General features: G+C 32.7%; 1 protein-coding gene across 2 annotated transcripts; it reads left to right on the top strand.

Annotated features, from left to right (window-relative positions):
- The first annotated feature begins 1,441 nt into the window (after positions 1-1,441).
- Positions 1,442-8,498, top strand: LOC114194357 (oxysterol-binding protein-related protein 1C-like). 2 transcript variants are annotated; one of them, XM_028084524.2, is made up of 10 exons: positions 1,442-2,072; positions 2,619-2,975; positions 4,189-4,288; positions 4,461-4,912; positions 5,035-5,190; positions 5,790-5,957; positions 6,057-6,197; positions 6,300-6,530; positions 6,808-6,921; positions 8,208-8,498. In XM_028084524.2, exons 1-10 carry the CDS (start codon positions 1,614-1,616, stop codon positions 8,382-8,384), a joined length of 2,355 nt encoding a protein of 784 aa, XP_027940325.1. In that variant the 5' UTR covers positions 1,442-1,613; the 3' UTR covers positions 8,385-8,498. The 2 variants fall into 2 exon arrangements, with proteins under 2 accessions (XP_027940325.1, XP_027940326.1); XM_028084525.2 differs by having other exon boundaries at positions 1,443-2,072; positions 4,464-4,912.
- The last annotated feature ends 11,166 nt before the right edge of the window (positions 8,499-19,664 follow it).

Genomic DNA, 19,664 nt, shown 5'->3' on the forward strand with positions numbered 1-19,664 from the left:
TAGAGATGTCAAAATTAGTCAATGCGACTTACACAAGTTGGCTCACCATGACCTTGGTTAAAAATGAATTTGCTTAATCCGATTCACTTTTTTGTGAGTTTAAAATTTTGTAATCTAACTTGACCTACTACAAATTGGTGGGCTAGACAATTGACTCACTTAAGAATGTTTTTTTTTTCTAAATTATTTTATATATTTACTTGACTTATTATTTTATAGCAATGCAATTAAAGTGTTCATCTATTTTATCAAACATTATTATAAAGATAATAATTGAAGATTAAAGTATCAACTTACATAATTTGGTAAATAAAGAAATTAAACATAAAGGGTATTGAAACATTATGAACATCATTCTATTATTCAAAAAGATCAAATTGTCAATTTACACAATTAGAAGTAGTGAATAATTATAATAAAAAGAATTGTGAAAAATGATAAAATATTAATAAAGAGTTGTTGTTGGTAGGTTGTGAATTAACTCACCTTCAACTTTATTGGAATCTGTTTAATCCGTAGATTAAGTGAGTCATGTCAACTTGATTCACATTTAAAAAAAAAATTCTTTCCAATTCCACTCAATCTGGTGATGAGCCAGATTGACTCACAAGTTGAAACTATTTTGACATTTTAAAATATGATTTAGTATGACTTTAAAGGAGATAATTATTTATTAAAAATGATAAGAAAATTAAATATATGGCTGTCAGTATGTATATTTTCATTTGGTATGTGTAATTTTCCTTTTGAAATTCGTAAATCCTAATTGCCAATTTTACTTAAAATAAAAGTATTAAGTTGCAAATATTTTTACAATAATTCTCTAAGTTTTAATTTACCTATTATATACAATTTATGATATAGTTAAAATATGACTTTATCATGTATAAAATCCTTTAAATAAACATGCCCAGGGATAAACAATAATATTGGTTAAAAATATTAACTGTAAAAAATAACTAAAAGGATTTACAAAAACTTGATGAAAGTTTTATACTTTCCTTTCCTCTTATTCTTTGCAAAAATTTACCAAAACGTGCATATTGACATATTTAGTCACTTTGAATTTAAAATAAACATTTTAAAAATAAATAAACTAAACAAATATATATATATATATATATATATATATATATATATATATATATATATATATATATATATATATATATAAAATAGGATTCCACTTCCGATCTCAATTTCAATCCGATCCTCGCGCTTTATTTGTATTTTTCATGTTAAGAAAAAATAGTTAAATTTTTTATAATATATTATAATATATATAAAAGTCAATATATGTATAGTAATTTGTATTTGAAGTTGAATAAGAATATAAAAGTCATTTATGGTGCACTCCAGTGTTTGTTTATGGATTAAATATATGTAAGGAAATGAATAAAATAGAAAGGAACAAATATAATTATTTTAGTTAAAGCACTTCAAACGTAACCGTTTTTTAATCTCCGGATCCTTCACGCGAACTTGCACTCCCTCTCCCTCTTCGTCTTGACTCTTCAATCTTTGCCTTCTCCCAATTCTCAATCATCACCAACAAAGCACCACACGCATACCATGACCCTTTCTTTAATCGCCACTACCCTCATTCCCACTTAATGCATCCTTTCTGCTGTGTCTCCGTCGTCTCCGACCACTCTTCTCCGATCACCCTCGACATGCCCCCTATCCCTGCCGCACCCAGATCCGACCCCGCTCACCGGCCAGGACAAGCCCTTCACTCTGTCACCAACGGTGGCGAAAGCGGCCGCGCGCACCCCCTGCCGGTTCCGGCCGTGGTGGATGTCAGGATCAAAGACCTTGTGGGGAACGGAATCTCCGGGATTCTGCACAAGTGGGTGAACTATGGCAAAGGATGGAGAACGCGCTGGTTCGTGCTTCAAGACGGTGTCCTCTCCTACTACAAGATTCATGGACCCGACAAGATCATCGTAAACTCCGAAACCGAGAAGGGATCGAAGGTCATTGGCGAGGAATCTGCGCGACTGATCTCTCGTAACCGCAATTCGAATCACGTCGATCGTCGCAGAAAGCCCATTGGCGAAATCCATCTTAAGGTCAGTTTCATCATTTGTTTTTTTTTTTTATTCTCTTCCATTTGTATTTTTCCCCTTTTAATTTCGGTTCAGTTTGAGTTACGACTCTGGGAGAGTACCAGTTACGAAATTGAAAATTCAGAAGTTGTAATTACTGAGCCTCTACATGTATGTATATGAATCTGAACATCCGCTTTATGTGATGAGTTTTTAAGTGATGATCTATGGAATTAGTTATTAATAAAGCTTTAAAATGCACTCCTCACAGATTTGTAGTTTATAATGTGATCCTATTCGGAGTGCTTTCTCTGGAGGATACATGTGGTTTTGTATCAAAAGAAAGTTTTGAATTGTGAGTTTGGAATGAAGACATATGTGGCTGCTATTGCTGGCATAGAGATTGTAAACCCTTTGGCCGTTTTGAAACATTGCTTATTAATTTATAAGATGGGATGTCAGTTTATATATAGAAACTTCAATGTGGTGGGTGGCGTGACGGTTTTCTTTCTCTTGGGGTTGTGAGTGGCGGATTGTGTTTGTTATGTTCATCTCGGTGTTTTTGTGTAGGTTTCGACTATTCGTGAGAGCAGGTCCGATGACAAGCGATTCTCTGTCTTCACTGGGACTAAGAGACTCCATTTGAGGGCAGAGACTTCTGATGATCGGGTGGCGTGGATGGAGGCCTTGCAGACAGTGAAAGATATGTTTCCCCGGATATCAAACAGTGATTTAATGGCTCCAGTGGACAATGTGGCTGTTTCGACTGAGAAACTGAGGCTTCGGCTTATGGAGGAAGGAGTGAGTGAGGAAGCCATCCGGGACAGTGAACAGATAATGAAAAATGAGTATGCTGCGCTCCAAAACCAGCTTCTGCTGCTTAAACAAAAACAGGTGGCTCTAATCGACACTTTGCGGCAATTAGAGGTACCTTTAATGAAAAGTAGAAAACTTGAAGCCAATCAAACTGGTTATTCTTGGTGGATTTCTACTACTGCACAGAAAGCTGGTCATTCTTAGTACTCTTAAGATTAGGGGCAAAGAAAGGAGGGGGCCATGTCTTTCTCCTTCTCGTTTAAAAGAAAATAGAGAATTGTGTATTATCTTCCTGTCAAATGTCATATGTGTAATTTCTCTAGTTTTCCCATGCTTTTTCTTCTACTGCTGTACACAATCTACTGCTAAGTCTAATGGTGTGTTCATGAGTTCATTTGTCATAGGTGCTACAGCAATTAATAATATTCAGTGTTCTTCTGTCAAATTCTTTCCTTTTCGTATTGAATTGGTTTGTAATGGACTATTAGTTCCTTATCTCGTATTGAGTCTTTCTTTAACCAGTTAGATGCCTCAAGTAGGGGTTTGGTATGATTGTATAGTGTCTAAGTTATAAATCTTAAATCCGAAAAGGATATAAGTTGTGGTTAGTAGGTCTTGAGGCTCTTTTTATTCTTTGACTTGAAATGAATTTCGATCATATTACTAGCAGAGTTCTGTTAGAAATAAATCATTGGACGGTTGAACTTATATCATACATGCACAGCTGAATGTTCTTTATAAAAAAAAAAATTGTATAATTGGAAATGAGACACTAACGAGATATATTTCTGGGCTGTAGAAGTTTTCAACCAGTTAATAGCCCTGCATGCAAGAGCGCAGCAGATTGAGTATTCATAAAATGCTATACCTAAGTTTTACTGTTCTTATATTTTTGTTCATCCAATTAGCCTGTTTACCTTAATGTATAAGCAAAAATTTCCAAAGGTAAATAATAATAGATCGCCATGTTTTCTGCATTAATGTTTTTACAAATGTGCCTTCCTGTGATTGTACTCATCCCCCCTTTTAATTCCAAATTGCAATTTTTATTTTCATTCGGAGAGAGTCAGTGGACATGGTTAACTTTGAAACAGAAATTATTTCAATATTTATTGGTAAGGTTTGTGATCTCTAATACTAGAGTCCATCCATTGAATTACTATATTTCAATAGCTTAAACAAAATATTTTTCTTCGGACTGTGGAGAGTTTCCGTTTGATCTTTAGTTTTAATTGCTTCTTTTTACTTGTTGATATATTGATTACGGTTAGCATTTTGTTCTCCATGTGAAGTAAAAAAATTTCTCTGTACTTCATTATTGTAGACAGAAAAGGTTGATCTGGAGAATACTGTGGTTGACGAAAGCCAAAGACAGGTTAATGATCAAGAGGTTTCCTCTGGATTAGGGCAGGAAAAATCTAGTGGTAAGTGCTTGAATGTTGACCCTTTCATTTAATTAAGATCTTTTCATTGCGTGGTTTTTGGTTGTGCATTTTGTTGAAAATAGAAGTACTTAAATGAATGCTATTATCTTTGATACCCTGTTTTATTATGAATTATTTCCATTTTCTTTTGCATTTAAACTTTTTGATCCAGAAGAAAGTGGAACTGAGTCGGAGGATGACAATGAGAGAAATGATGCAGCTGAGGAAGAAACAGATGATGAAGATACTGCCTTTTTTGACACTCGGGATTTTCTGTCATCGTCGAATTCTTTTAAAAGTAATGCTTCTGATATTAGAGTCTCCTCTTTCTCTTCTGACGATGAAGGACTCTATGCTGTTGAATCAGAGGAGGATATAGATCCTTCCATTAAATCTGTTGGATTCAACTATCCTTACGTTAAGCGACGAAAGAAATTACCTGATCCTGTTGAAAAGGAGAAAGGTGTCAGTCTTTGGTCAATGATTAAGGATAATATTGGGAAGGATCTAACAAAAGTTTGCCTTCCTGTTTATTTTAATGAGCCTCTCTCCTCTTTGCAAAAATGCTGTGAAGAAATGGAATACTCATATCTTCTAGACCGAGCATATGAATGGGGAAGAAGGGTAAGTCTAAATATGGCATCCCAAGTCATGTTGCCCGGTTTTTAACTTTGCTGTTAGTTCTTCAATTTGTATTTCTCGGTGCAATGCTCTAAGTCTTTTAGTTCGTTGATGATGTTATGCAGGGTAATAGCCTCATGAGAATTCTCAATGTTGCTGCTTTTGCTGTATCTGCCTATGCTTCGACTGAAGGAAGAATCTGTAAACCATTTAACCCATTACTAGGGGAAACATATGAGGCTGACTTTCCGGATAAAGGCTTTCGATTTTTCTCAGAGAAGGTCCAAGCTAATGCTTGACATGGATATTATCGAATAGTTGATCTTTTTCTTGATTATTTTATCATATATATATATATATATATATTTGTCTGTATGTATGTATTTTATCATGCAATGCTGCACAAAGAAGGTGAAAAGCATCAAATTAGCATTTTGGTATAAAAATGTTGGGAATGTAAAGGCTAGCAAGTGCTTAGTGCTAGACTTACCTATAAACCTATCATTGAAAGGCCACCTGTGAGAATTACAAGGGGTGTGTGTTTGTGTGTGTGAAATGTGACTGTTTTGATCTGAACTTATTGTTTGTTTAAATCCTACATATCAGTATTCATTAATGATGATTATTTGAAGTCCTTAGAACTTCCTGCTTCTGGATTAAAAGGAAAAAAAGTTTCCAAAGCACGGTTTGAAGGAAAAACTCGAGTATAATCTTAAAACTACTGCTTTCTTAATTTGATGAATGACAATTGATGTGATTGAGTGCTTAAATTATGTATAACTTGATGAAAGGCAGTACAATTTGAAACAAAGGATATGATTATGCCTTTTTAATATATCTGTTTCCATTTTGAAATTATTATATTTCTTCTTTCTCTCAGGTCAGTCATCACCCAATGATAGTTGCATGTCACTGTGAGGGTACAGGTTGGAAATTTTGGGGAGATAGCAACTTAAAGAGTAAATTTTGGGGTCGGTCAATTCAGCTTGATCCTGTTGGCATTTTGACTTTGGAATTTGATGATGGTGAAGTATTCCAGTGGAGTAAGGTATTTTTAACTACTTCCACACTACCATGCATCCAATGGCCTCAAAGAAAATGCTGTGTGCAGATTTGGTTCTAAACTGATATGGAACTTTTCGTTCAGGTTACTACATCAATATACAATCTCATATTGGGAAAGCTGTATTGTGATCATTACGGTACAATGCGGATACAGGGAAATCAAGATTACTCATGTAAACTGAAATTCAAGGAACAGTCTATAATTGATCGAAACCCTCACCAGGTGCCCAATATCTGTTTCACGGAGTCCATCTTGATTGTCTTTACTTTATGATTGGCATTAAATTTGTTCTAATATAGTACTTGACATGTGAACTTCTCTCAGGTTCATGGTATTGTTCAGGACAGAAATGGGAAAATATTGTCTACTTTGCTCGGAAAATGGGATGACAGCATGTATTATATAAATGGAGACTATAGTGGGAAGGGAAAAGGTTATGAATCAATGTCAGATGCCCATTTAATATGGAAGCGGAGCAAGCCACCCAAGTTCCCCACTAGATATAGCTTCACTCGGTTTGCCATCACATTAAATGAACTCACCCCTGGATTAAAGGTCCCTTTTTTAACTCATACTTTCTCTTGTATAGCCAGTTTATCTTCCTATTCTTTTTCTTTATAGTATAAAAATAGTCCGTATTTTCCAACTCGGTAACCCCATTATGAGTGTTGCGTTCAGTAAGGACATGTTGTGATCATTTATATATCATGAAAGAGCTATGAAGTATGAAATAATTGAAATTTAACATTAAAGGACCGAAGTATCCATATTATTATTTTGCATATTATGAGTACTTGTACTCATCTATTATCACTTATTTGTGCATACATAGGATAAGCTGCCACCAACTGATTCCAGGTTAAGACCTGACCAAAGGCATTTGGAAAATGGCGAGTATGAGATGGCAAATTCAGAAAAATTGCGACTTGAACAGCGTCAACGTCAGGTAATTATGTCATTCTACTTTGTGGTGTTTCCTTTGTTGGCTTCACAGGGAGTACATTGAATAGATATGTTTTAGAGTGGGAACATGATATGGAGTGTTATATATTTTGGTTTAGAACAAAATTGAAACGGGATTAAAACATGAGTGGACTTATATCATATTAACTTCTTTAAAAGTTACAATTTTTAACCTTTGCAAGCTAATCTTAATATATATGTTAAGTAGATCTTAGTTGTGATAAGGGTGAAAATAGAATACAAAATAGAACCGAACTTATCTGTCAAATTTCATCTGATGTTGGTTGGTCAACTGTCAAATGCTACCAAGGGTGAGAGTAGATTATTTAAGGTACGATTAGACAACTTTCTGCATAAGAACTTAGAAGAAAAAAAAACAAGGTTTCTTAAGTTAAAATTAGATTATACATATTTAAAAATAAGAATTTAGAAAAATTAAGATAACTTTCACAAATTAGCTTATGCATAAATTATTTTTATTTATAGGAAAATTAGTATAAATTTTTTTTCAATAAATCCCTTACAAAGAATTTCATCCAAAGATACCTTAGTACTTCACTTGCTTGTTAGAATGCCTTAAATCTGACTATTCATCAAATACAACTACTTGTGGAAAAAAGCCTTAATAGTGATAGCTATTGCTCATAAAGTAGCACTAACTGTTTTACTTTTTAATAGAAACATTTTTTACCGAGTTGCTCTGAATGTGCGATCACTTATCTGGCCTAGTATCATTTTGTGCAAGTTGATCTTTTCCCTATTTTGATCGTGCAACCTCTCTCAGTGCTATGGTATTAACACTTTTTGTTTTCACGATAACTAAATGAGATGTGTAAAGGATGAGCTCTATGGTATGTTTCGATGACTTCTTTATTTTTCAATCTGGCTTTTAGATGAAAAAAATATGAAGAAAAAAGTGAAATTAACTTCTTCCTAAGTTAAAATTTATTTTTGCATAATCTACCTACTCGTACAACATTTCCATATATTTTCTTCAAAACTTCTTCTTGTAACTTGTTTATAAATTAATTTTAAATTGTGAAAAAGTTAATTTTATTTTTTCCGAAAAGTTCATGGAGAAGTTTGTCCAAACAGACAAGGTTATAAAATTTTCAATCCTTGACTTTGTGGGAGAGGAGATTGTTAAAATAAATGTAGTGGATTTGCAGTTATATATTTGAATTTCCAAAGTAAGCGAGAAGTAGAGTTTGAAAAATAAATTGGTAACCAATGATTAAGAAAATTGATATTTGTTTGAATGGGATTCAGGCTCGGAAAATGCAAGAGAGCGGTTGGGAACCACGGTGGTTTTGTAAGGATAAAGAGAGCGGTTCCTACCGCTACTTGGGAGGGTATTGGGAGGCTCGAGAACAAGGAAATTGGAACTCATGTCCTGACATTTTTGGTCAAATTCCTTCTGATCATCATCTCTTAGACGAAGGTTAATGATTTATTCACTGTAGTTTATCAATATTTTACCTTCTATTCTTTTAACTGATGAAATTCATCATAGTCAATCATTTTAAAATATGAGCAGGTAATAATGTAATTGTTTTTCAATTTCTAGCCTCAGTCATTTTATATCCTCATGATTGTTATTGTTAATATTAGTATTAGGACTACGTTATGAAAAAGAAAAGGTTAGGTTCACATACTTTTCTTTTTCTATCAGCAAATTATATTATATATTTATAATCGAAGTATTTAGGATGCTTCTTCTCATATATTACATATGCATAATATACAAAGTCACACATTCTTGAAAAATCTGTTCCTGCCCATTTTCCACCCAAACTAGATTAAGTTTTATAATATATCATGTCTATGGGAATTTTAGTTCATACAAATATCTTTGGTAAACAACTCTTCTCAGTTTGCATATTTTTGGAACTCATTTTTTGACTTTTAAATTGTGTAATCCAGAAGTCAAAATTGAATTGTGTAATCTAGAAACCACTTTTTCTATTAAAAGAACTTCTAAATTGCATAATCCAAGTACTCTCAAATTTTGGAAGTCAGTTTTTATTTTTCGATTACACAGTCTGAAAGTCATTGAATTGTGTAATCTAAAAATCATCCTTTTAGAAAAAAAAAATGAAATTATAGAATTCAGAAGTATCTTTTACTTCTAAATCGCCCAATTCAAAAACTTATATCAAAAGTTATTTTTGATTTCCGAAAGTTTTCACCAATAAAAGTGCGAGAAGAAACTTATGGGTGTGTAAGAAGAAGAAAGTACCCTAATTTTAGCATAACAATGGCCCAGAAGGCCCCAAATTAAATTCGGGTTGACTTTTAATTTGTGCTTTACAAATAAATTTGGATGGTATAAATTAGAAAAAGAGTAATATTTTATGTTTCTTTTTGTCTTGACAGTTTTATTACAGAAGACTAAACAACTAGTCCCAAAATTTCAATCTGGTAATGAACTTTTGGAAATGGGAATAAGAATTATATCTGACTATTTACTTTCACCATATGTAGAAATTGAATAAAAGTTCAATTTTAACAAGAAATAATGTCAATCCACTAATCATATCACAGCTAAATTTTATCTATTTGACTCACTTTTACTATGGGGAACCGGTCTCTATATTTGGGCTTGCGACTAAATCAAGATACATAATCATAAAGATCAAACGGAGAATTTCCTTTTTGCACCACCGTGCTTTTCTTCTTTATCTCTCCACAAATGGTTTAAAGTTACTTTCGAATTTTGCAATTTAGAAATCTTTTTGATTTGAATAATCTACCTAAAAACATACATTATATTATATAATCTAGTATAGTAATTTGTTTGGAAGCTTTTTTCTTGAAAAAATGAATATAGACTGTGCCCTAGAATATATTTTTAGATTTATACAATTCAAAATTTTTTTTTATTTTTTTATAAAATAAGAGATTTTGGATTACGAAATCCAAAAAATACTTTCAAATTGGATAAGTAGAGGTTATCTTTTGCATAGAAAAAGACCTTTTAATTGTGTAACATAGAAGTATCTTCTGAATTACATAACCTGAAGGAGATTGCTAAAGTAGAATTCAAATGTTTTACCACAATGGCAGGGGAGTGGCAGCAGCAGGAAGGGATGACAATAAGAGAAACAGTTTGGTCTTTTAGACACCCACATGACTGCAGCAACAAACTATAGGGGTACAAAAATGAAACAGGTCAATGATGCCGTAAATTAGGCAGCTTCTTCCTGCACCTCCAAAACTTTTGTCTTGCACCCTCAAAATATTTTTCTCATTTTATCTCTTCTAGACCCTACATTCTTAAAGTTAAAATTGACTTTCGAATTGTGCAATTTAAAAGTCAGAAATAATTTTTTGATTATGCAATTTGGAAGCCAAATAACTTTTGGATTGTATAATTTAAAAACTATTGTTTTGAAGAAGAGAAATATTGAATTGTACAGTTTGAAAGTAATTTTAACTTGCAGATTATATAATCCAAAAGATAAAATGACTCCCTAATTATAGAATCTAAAATTTATTTTTTACTTGGGATTAGGGTGCAGGAAGAATTTTTGAATGCATAAGATTATACAGTTTTACTAAAATGAAAGGAGTTGTTGTTGTCTCCCTAGTTCCTTTCGAAAGCAGAGGAAGGATCCTTGGTTTCCACTCCCTTCCTTGTACCGTATGATGGATGTTTATGTCACAAACTCCTGTCTTACTCATCTTCTACTCTCTCTTTTTCATTCATAATGAACTTTCATTTTCTTTCTCCCCAAATCTTTCAAAAGAAACATCATGTTTTGTGCACATGCAACACTATGTCGAGCTATTATTTGTCCTAGTCTATGCGTCAGACAAGGCGCCACAGCTATCTGTTTTCATAATGTTTGTTTGGTTTGTGTTGGCAACAATTACCCATTTTGAAGGGAACAAAGACTACTCACTCTGTATTCTGTTCTTTTCATATCCTTCAATAACGCTTCTCACTATTTTGACTTTTCTTCTGCTCCTCATCCACCAATACTAAGTCTTCCCTATTCAAATTAATACCCACTACAATGCCCTAAGCTACATCCATCATGCTTCCTTTTAGTAGGACTTATAATAACTATACATTCTTACATTAATAACTTATCCTAAGTCTGTGTACTTTATAGCAATATAGCTACTATGCATTATGCATTTGCAATGTCTAATTCTATACAACGTCACATATCACACTATAAATGTTTAAATCTCATAGATAGAGACGAGAATAGTTGAAGAAAAATATCTATAAATGTTAAAAAGTGAACTTTAAATCTAATTCAACGTCACAAAATCAGCTTATAAAATGAGATTTGCACTCACTTATATACTATGAAATTGCTTTATTTCTAGTCGATGTGGGACTTCCAACAATAAAATCAATGTTTTAAGGTTTTATGTTAGAATTGGTGTAAACACTACAAAAAAATATTTCTTTAGTAACCAATTTTAATGACAAAAAATTGTTAGTCATTATAGTGAGCAATTTTGATACCAATTCACAAAGTAAAGAATTATTGGCTACTCAAATAATCACTATTATGAATAAAAAAATATAATTAGTTTTTAAAATTAGTTACCATGGTTTTGGCTACCAAAAAAAATTGATCACTAAAAATTAGCTATCTAGATTTTAGCTACCAAATTGACTTAGTTTATAAATTGATCTCTAATTAATTACTAACCAATTTAGTGACTATTTTAATAATTAATAATTTTTTTTATTTTTTAAATTGAGTACTATAGTGACTAAACTTTTGATCACTAAACTTTGTTAATGATGAAACATTTTCTTGTAGTAAAATCTTTTACCTATATTGTATTTATTTAGTGAATTCTTCTAAATGCCCCTAGATTATAAAATGATAGAATGACCTAAAGTAATGAGTGAAGATTTTAAGCAAATGAAAATGCAGACTTTATATTACAAAGTGCCGTCTACACATTTGACCACCTTTTCAATTTCTATTTATAGTATGGTGCAAGTTGAAATAAATAACAGCTAAGTACATAAGTTGAGAAGTTGAGCAGCACAAAATACATTAGGTAAAAAACAGAAGAATCTAACCACAATCAACAGGACTATGTTGTCTCATATCCTCAGTCCCATTTTAAAGCAGGAGTTGGTGTAGTCTTTTTGTCACTTGTTTTCTGTAACATCAATCTCTTCAAAGATCGCATATGAAACTGAATGTAAGAATGACCATAAAATAATTATCAAACTAAAGTATACGTTCAACAGATTATGTGGCTGACGAAGCAAGACAAACCATAAGATCATAAAAATAGAAAAAGTTGAGCAATTTAGTGCAAGAGTTTTAATTAAAAGTTACTCATATAATAACAATAGCTAACAGATCAGCTAATAAATTAGCTTTTGATTACTTTTGTAGCTGAAGTAATCAATGACATGATGAGGTAGTTGGTTATTCTAGAGATATCAATAAATCTGTTTTTTATACATATAATTGATTGTATCTTTAGGCAATAAATAACCAATTATTCTGTTCAGTAGCAGTAAGTTTATTACTCTACTCTTTCTTTTATTTAACTTTAATGTGATCAGAAATACTAGTATTATGCTATGTTATGGTATATGAATTGTGGTACATATATGAGTGAAGGATTGATAGAGAAGAATGGTAAGTGGTGTTAATATGGTGAAGTAGAAAAGAAGAAGTGACGTGATGCATGGAGAAGAAGAAATAAAATAGAGAGGCATAGAGACAAAGAGACACAACCATGGGTAGTTAAGTGCATTTATTATGGAAGTGGCTATACTCTTCTATTTTGGTCTTTTCATAATATGTTGGTGTTGGCTTCATTCAAGTGGACATATTGGTTCTTCTTTCTATTCAGCCTTTTCTACTTGAGAGTTTTTTATTTTTTATTTTTTTATCAATAATAACAAATATGAATTAAAAATGGAGTAATAGGATTGTTCTAACCCTTGTAAAAAAGAAAAAGAAAATAATGAGCAATCATCTTATGAACACCAACTCTACAAGACTAAGCTAAAACGTACGATTAGAGCTGTCAAAAAGGGTAATCCGGCCCGACCTGGCTCGACCCACTACGGGTTGATGATTTAGTGAGTCAATCCAACCTGGTTCACCTTTTAGCGAGCCAAAAGAATTCGAACTCGCCCCGTTTCACCACGGGTTGACAGGTTAAACAGATTGGCTCACGGGTTCACTCAATTAAAAACAAATACATTTTTTTATATCTTTTAATCAAAACTAAATTGTAATTCTAATTAAAATCTAAATAAACTTAAATACAATCCAAATACAAACCAAAATAAAAAAATACAAATTATTTATGTGTTGGATAAAAAAACAACCTAACAGACCCAAATGTAAAGCCCAACTTAATAAAAAATAAATAAAAAACACTTGTGTAATCCTTTTATCTGCGGGTTGGTGAGCCAACCCGGCTCACCACGAGTTCAACCTGATGAGCCAGGTTGAGCCGGGTTAAAAATCAACCCGTTTGAAATTTGTAAAAATATTTCAACCCAACCCGACCCGAACTCGTGGTGAGCCGGGTTGACTCGCGGGTTCCAATCCATTTTGACAACTCCACGTACGATGATAATAGAAAATACCCTTATCACATCCTACTTGAGAGTATCTGATAATTGTTATAATTCTTGTTTTGTATCATTTTTTTTTTCTTCCAATTGAGTCTCTCCCTGTTTAAAAGTGTTGTTTCCGGTGATTGTATATCGTATTGGAGAGAATTATAAAAAACTTGAAAAATATGTATATCGTATCCGATTTGCTTTCTTATCTTATTAGAATCATACAATCATATTAAAGGAATTAATTGTTTGCTTGATTTAAAATGATTTAGCTTTCTGGTTAAAGTTAAGAATATGAAAATCTAATAGATATTGATAGTTGTTTGAGGTTAGAACTTGTATATATTTTTTTATTATTACGAAGTTAAATTGGTCTATATGAATGACTTGTTTTAGAATATTAATATTCAGATTTTGAAGTATAAGTTATTTTTTAGTTACGAAATTGGTAAAATTAAGAATGAGTTAATAGAATCTGTTTGTTTTAAACGTGAGTCTTGAATAAACAATGAAGTCTAGAAACAATTTTTTTTTTTATTATTATTATATATCGTAATTGTTTAGTTGATTTTAATGTCTTGGGATACTTGTTTTGGTTACTACAAAAATTTTAGTTCATTGTTATTTTTTCTTGTAAGGAATCGTCGTCAAGAAAAAAAAAAATGTGAGACACGTCTCCTTTTGTTTTTTAAGTATAATTTTCATTTTAAGTGGAGAATTCCAATTCAAAAAAAGAAATCATAAGAGAACAAAGCTCTCTTTTTTGGCATGATTTATGCTTATGTTTGAGTTTATATGTTTCATGGACTGTGATAATTATATGTGTGGGTATCGTAGTTCTTTTATGAATATTGTTGCCCTTTAAGAAACAAAAACCTTAGATAGATATCTATCTTTAAAGCATTGAATATTAAACATAACTAGTTAGTATTAAGTGAAAAAAAATTATCGTAATAGAGATAAATATAAATATATATTAAGAATTAAATAGAAAATTGTAATTGTTTAAAAGATAAAAATGTAAAGGAAAATCTCATGAAAATGAAAATCTAGATTAGATAGAAAAAGTTGAGGATGAAGAAACAGTAGTGTGTGATAAAAAGTGGAAGAACTTATCCACAGCAGTTAAGCACTACCGACTCTCATACGCAATCCTTTCTTTCCAGATTTCGGGCAGTGGGGGATTTCCACCAACTCACACTTCCATCATTCTTCAAACCCTAAATATTCCCCACTCTCTCCTCTTATCAAACTTTTCCACATATACATTTTTCTTATAACATTTTCATACAATCATGTCAATAAAGTATGAAGATAAACATTTAAGTTTTTTATAATTTTTAAGAAAAATGATAGTTTAATAAAAAAGAATTTGACAAATTTTCACAAACGACCTCTTTAGATAAAAAAAAGGTACTATTTTATTATTTGGTTAAAAAATAAAAATTTAATCTATTTAATTATATTTATGAAAATGTCAAGTTTATAAAAATAGTTTGTCAAAAACTAATTTTCTTTTATTTAAACAAAAATTAACACACCACATTTAAAAGTTAAGCCACTGATGTTTACATATGCAACCAATGCTCACTGATATACTCTTACAAGCATTTATTTTTTATTAGACAATTAAAAATATTATTATTATTATTTTCTATTTTTCCTCCGGTTTAAAGTGGAAAATAATATTAAATTAATATAAATATTCTCGCAATATTCCATATTATTTTTGTAGTATATATATATATAAAATATTACATCACAATAAATATAATTATAAGTTTAATATGAAATCTCATTAAATATGATAAATATGATAATTAATATACATACACAAAAATAATAAATTAAATGAAGGATAATCTATATATGAATAATAAATTTCATTCAATTTAAGTGTCAAAGATATATATCAAATTATGTAAAAAAGACACTTATCAACTCTACCAACAAAGTCAGTTTCTAGAGAATGCTTTTAAACAATTTCACATTGGTTGGCTCAAAACTAATATCAAATTTCAAGGTATTGCTCACAATACTAAATTATATATGTACAAAATATCAAAACACAAATGTAATATTTTGACATTGAATTAACATAATTTTTCTCCCGAAAATTGGTATTTAAGTGTAAAAGATTATCCTCCGAACTAAGTATAGGCAACCTTTTAACATTCCACTTAGTTTTTGTATTTTGTTTCTAATCACTATGTACACACAATTAGCATTGATCACTAAGGTCTTTGAAAGGGTTGTAATGTGGTTTGACTATCAAGAAAAGCAAGTTTTTTTAGGATAATCAAAGCTCATGGGCAAAGGAGATTAAGACAATAAGCACATGCCATGTTTGGCATATTTCCTCTCTATCTTGTAGGTGTATCAAATTTTTCACCCAGTCTTTTTTATTGCACTAATCTATTTTCAATTGAACATTTCATTATTTTTCATTATTTTGTTCTTTTCTTGCACTTGGTTGATAAACCCTTGGCCCCTTTTTTTTTTCCATAACAACTCCTTCTTTTTCTTTAGACAACACACACATTTTGTTCACATTTTTTAGGCTGTGTGTGTGTTCGTCTCTACCTTCCAAGTGTATCAACTTTTTCACTCAGTCTTTTTTATTGCACTTATCTATTTTCAATTGAACATTTCATTATTTTTCATTATTTTGTTATTTTCTTGCACTTGGTTGATAACACCTTGGTCCTTTTTTTTTTCATAACAAATCCCTCTTTTTCTTTAGACAACACACATATTTTGTTCTATCTTCCTCATCGGTAAGGAGTGTGTGTGTGTGTATGTGTGTGCGTGTGCGTGTGAAGGATAATTCAGTTTGTGTTGGGATAGTTGTTTGACTCTAGGCTAAAAATATTCAACGAGGAACTTGCATTGATCCTTTCCGTGCTTCTCATGCTTAATGTATAAATCAAACACCTAACACAAAACCAGTAAAATTACTAAGTAAAGATGCCTCACTCATCTCACATTTAGTGTTTGACTCTCTCTTCTCGTTAGGTGTATTCACTCATTTTGTCAATTTCCAAACTGTGAATTTTGTTTGTAATGCAACTAAACTTTCAAGCACTAAGACTAACCACTTTTCTTGATTTTGCAACTCCCTATAGCTTCAAGAGAAAAGTTTTTTCTAGTTTATGCTTTTAATTCTTGTTCCAAACAAAGATCTAAAAGAATATAACATGCAATCCCCAAATATCAGCTACTTCTTAAAATATTCACTCAAAAGTCTATGCATATTCATATCTCTATAAATAAAAGCAAAAACATAAATTAAAAACTAAAATTGAAGGCAAAAATTAAAATGTTCAAACATTTAAAAAGAACTCTATTTTTGGAGGAATCTTTCTCTCCATCAAGTTCTTCCACTTACTAGCTCTTAGAGCGAATCATTTTGTTAAAGAAATCTTCATCTTAAAATTCAGAAGCTTTATAATCCTCTTCCTCTTGTACAACTTCTAATCTTTCATCTGTTTGCCCACTCTTGTACAATTTCAATTCTTTGATGTGTTTGACTAACTTTAGTATTGGCCTCTGATACAATTATAGTTCCTTGATCTGCTTGGCCAGTTTTAGTACTGGCCTCTTGTATAATTTCAAATCTTTATTTTGTTTGACCAAGTGTTGTGGTGGATCTATTTCAGTAGTTGCCATTGAAACATGTTATCACATATCCAATATGACCTCACCAGTAAGGTCTTCCATGGCTTGAGATGGAGAGGGTGTCCTTTCTATAGATGTGTCTTCAGATGATATTTGTAGCATAGGGCTTGATTGCCTTTTATGTCTTAGAGGTGCGACATCCTCCCTTTTTTTAGAAAGTGGAATCTCATGATTGTGTTTCTTTGGTGCCTAATAGGAGCAACCATAATTTTAAATATTGACACTACATAAGTGATTTCACAATTCATTTCAATCACTGTCATATGCACTTTGAAGTTCTAAACAAAAAAGATAATGCAAATACAAAGTAGTATTCAATTTTCGTAGTTGTAATGTTCACTATCCTAAACACTAGGATTTCCAACAATGTAGGAGATCAATGGTGCAACTACAATATTGCAATATTTCTTAATAAATGGGCATAATGCATGCTAGTGAATCATCCCAATCACATTTTATTTAAAATTAAGACAGAACATATAATTCATTTAATGTTGGATGAACTAATAATAAGAGTGAGCATGCATGAACAAATATTTCCTTTTTTTTTTATTTCTACCAAAAACATATTTGAAGTCCCCTTACTATATAGGAAATGCATTATTTGATCAATGAAACATCATCAACCTACATGCATTTCAAATATGAACAAAGTTTGTGAACGGGGAACAACCGCACCTGTTTGAATGAACCATAAGCTTTAGTGTGTCAAATATAAATTTCAGGTTAAAAGATACTTACTTGATGATACCAATGTTGAATTAGTGTAGAAGAACTTGGAAACAATGAACAATTGAAGCTTGTAGTTGGAGACAAAACAAACAAAAGGACTCCTTCTATGTCAGGGTCGTTGGGACCGTCCAGGTCGTCAGTCCCGTCGGGGTCGTCGGGGTCGTTGGGCCTGTTCGGGTTGTCGGGCATGTCTGGGTGGTCGGACCCGTCCGGGTCGTCAGCCTTGTCCGTGTCATTGGGCTGGTCCGTGTTGTCAGGCTTGTTTTGGTCGTTGAGCCCGTCCAGGTTGTCAGGCATGTTCGTGTTGTTGGGCTCGTCCTTGTCATCGAGCCCGTTCTGGTCATTGGGCTCGTCCTGGTCGTCGAGCCCGTCCAGGTCGTCGGGATCATCCGGGTCGTCAGGCTCGTTTGAGTCGTCGGGTTCGTCCTAGTCGTCGAGGTCGTCCGGGTCATCGAGCCCGTGTAGGTCGTCCGGGTCATCGGGCATTCTGGGTCGTCGTGCTCGTTCGGGTCGTCGGACTTGTCCGTGTCATCGGTCTCGTCCGTAGCATCGGGCTAGTATGTGTTGTCGGTCTCGTCTTGGTCGTCGGGCCCGTTCGTGTCGTCAGGCTCATCCGTGTCTTCATGTCCGTCATGGTCGTCGAACCCATCCTGGTCATCGAGCTCGTCCTTGTCATCGGGCTCATCCTGGTTATCGGGCCCGTTCGGGTCGTCGAACCCGTCCAGGTCGTCGGACCCGTCCGGGTCGCTCGACTTGATCTTTGACTCTAGCTTAATGTAGTATTATTTTGGGGGGCTAAACCACCTTAGCCCTAGCCCTAACCCACTAGAGAGGGGGCTTTGGGGGTTGGGGCTTTACTTTGGCCCCTCATGTGGGGGCCCCCTAAAATGGGGCTTTATGAAGAGTGGGCTAGGGCTGGCCCATGGGCTAGGGGCCAAATTGACACCTTTAAAGAGGAGTGTTTTCTTTTCACTGTGTTTGAAAACATTTCACATAACTAGAAGTCAAATCCCTTGCAAATCATCCTCTTAGCACCACAATAGGTGCTTATGTTGCATAGAGATATCGCGTAGCAACATAATGTTGACACTAAACACTAAGACCCTTAAGATCTTTGAATATATTTCGCAAGTTGGCGTCCAACAATCCTTTGGTGATGCTCAGCGCCAACGTAGAAATTTGCAAATTGTTATGCATATGCAGTTTTATGGAAGTTTTATTCACGTCAGTTTTATGTCCTTTCTGTTTAGAGGATTGATGAATTTATTATCTCCTTTATTTATTTGATCCAACATCTTTCTTGTTGAAGAAAACCTTCCCTTTTATATGATTCTTTGTCTTTCTCATGATTCTCCTTTTCAACTATTCTATATCCTGATGAAAAATCAAATTTTCTGTAGAGAAATTTCCTCTCAAAAACAAAAAATACAAAATTCTAAACAAGAAAAATTGTAACTCTTGAACTTACTTCTTGTTTGAGATTTGAGTGAGAGCAAAATAGAAAAAGGAAAGTTAGAATTTACAAAAATACAAAAAGAAACTTTACAAATATACAAATTTGATCTTTACAATATATCACTACAACAAAAATCACTTAGGCAATCGTGAAAAAACTACGACCTAAAGCGAAAAAACTGTTGCCTAAACTTTAGGCAATGAATTGAAAAAAAAATTGAGTCATTGTCTATGTGGTCATTGGCTATACTATAGACAACAATTTTTTTCACTTAGGCTACAAAATTTAA

The sequence above is a fragment of the Vigna unguiculata genome, chromosome 8, assembly GCF_037176805.1.
Source record: "Vigna unguiculata cultivar grain cowpea cultivar isolate G323 ecotype 2 chromosome 8, ASM3717680v1, whole genome shotgun sequence".
Classification (NCBI taxonomy): domain Eukaryota; kingdom Viridiplantae; phylum Streptophyta; class Magnoliopsida; order Fabales; family Fabaceae; genus Vigna; species Vigna unguiculata.

Coding starts and splice junctions, on each gene's coding strand:
- LOC114194357 (XM_028084524.2), top strand. CDS start 1,614: ATGCATCCTTTCTGCTGTGTCTCCGTCGTCTCCGACCACTCTTCTCCG. Junction 5,191..5,789: donor TTCGATTTTTCTCAGAGAAG/GTCCAAGCTAAT, acceptor TCTTTCTCTCAG/GTCAGTCATCACCCAATGAT. Junction 5,958..6,056: donor AAGTATTCCAGTGGAGTAAG/GTATTTTTAACT, acceptor CTTTTCGTTCAG/GTTACTACATCAATATACAA.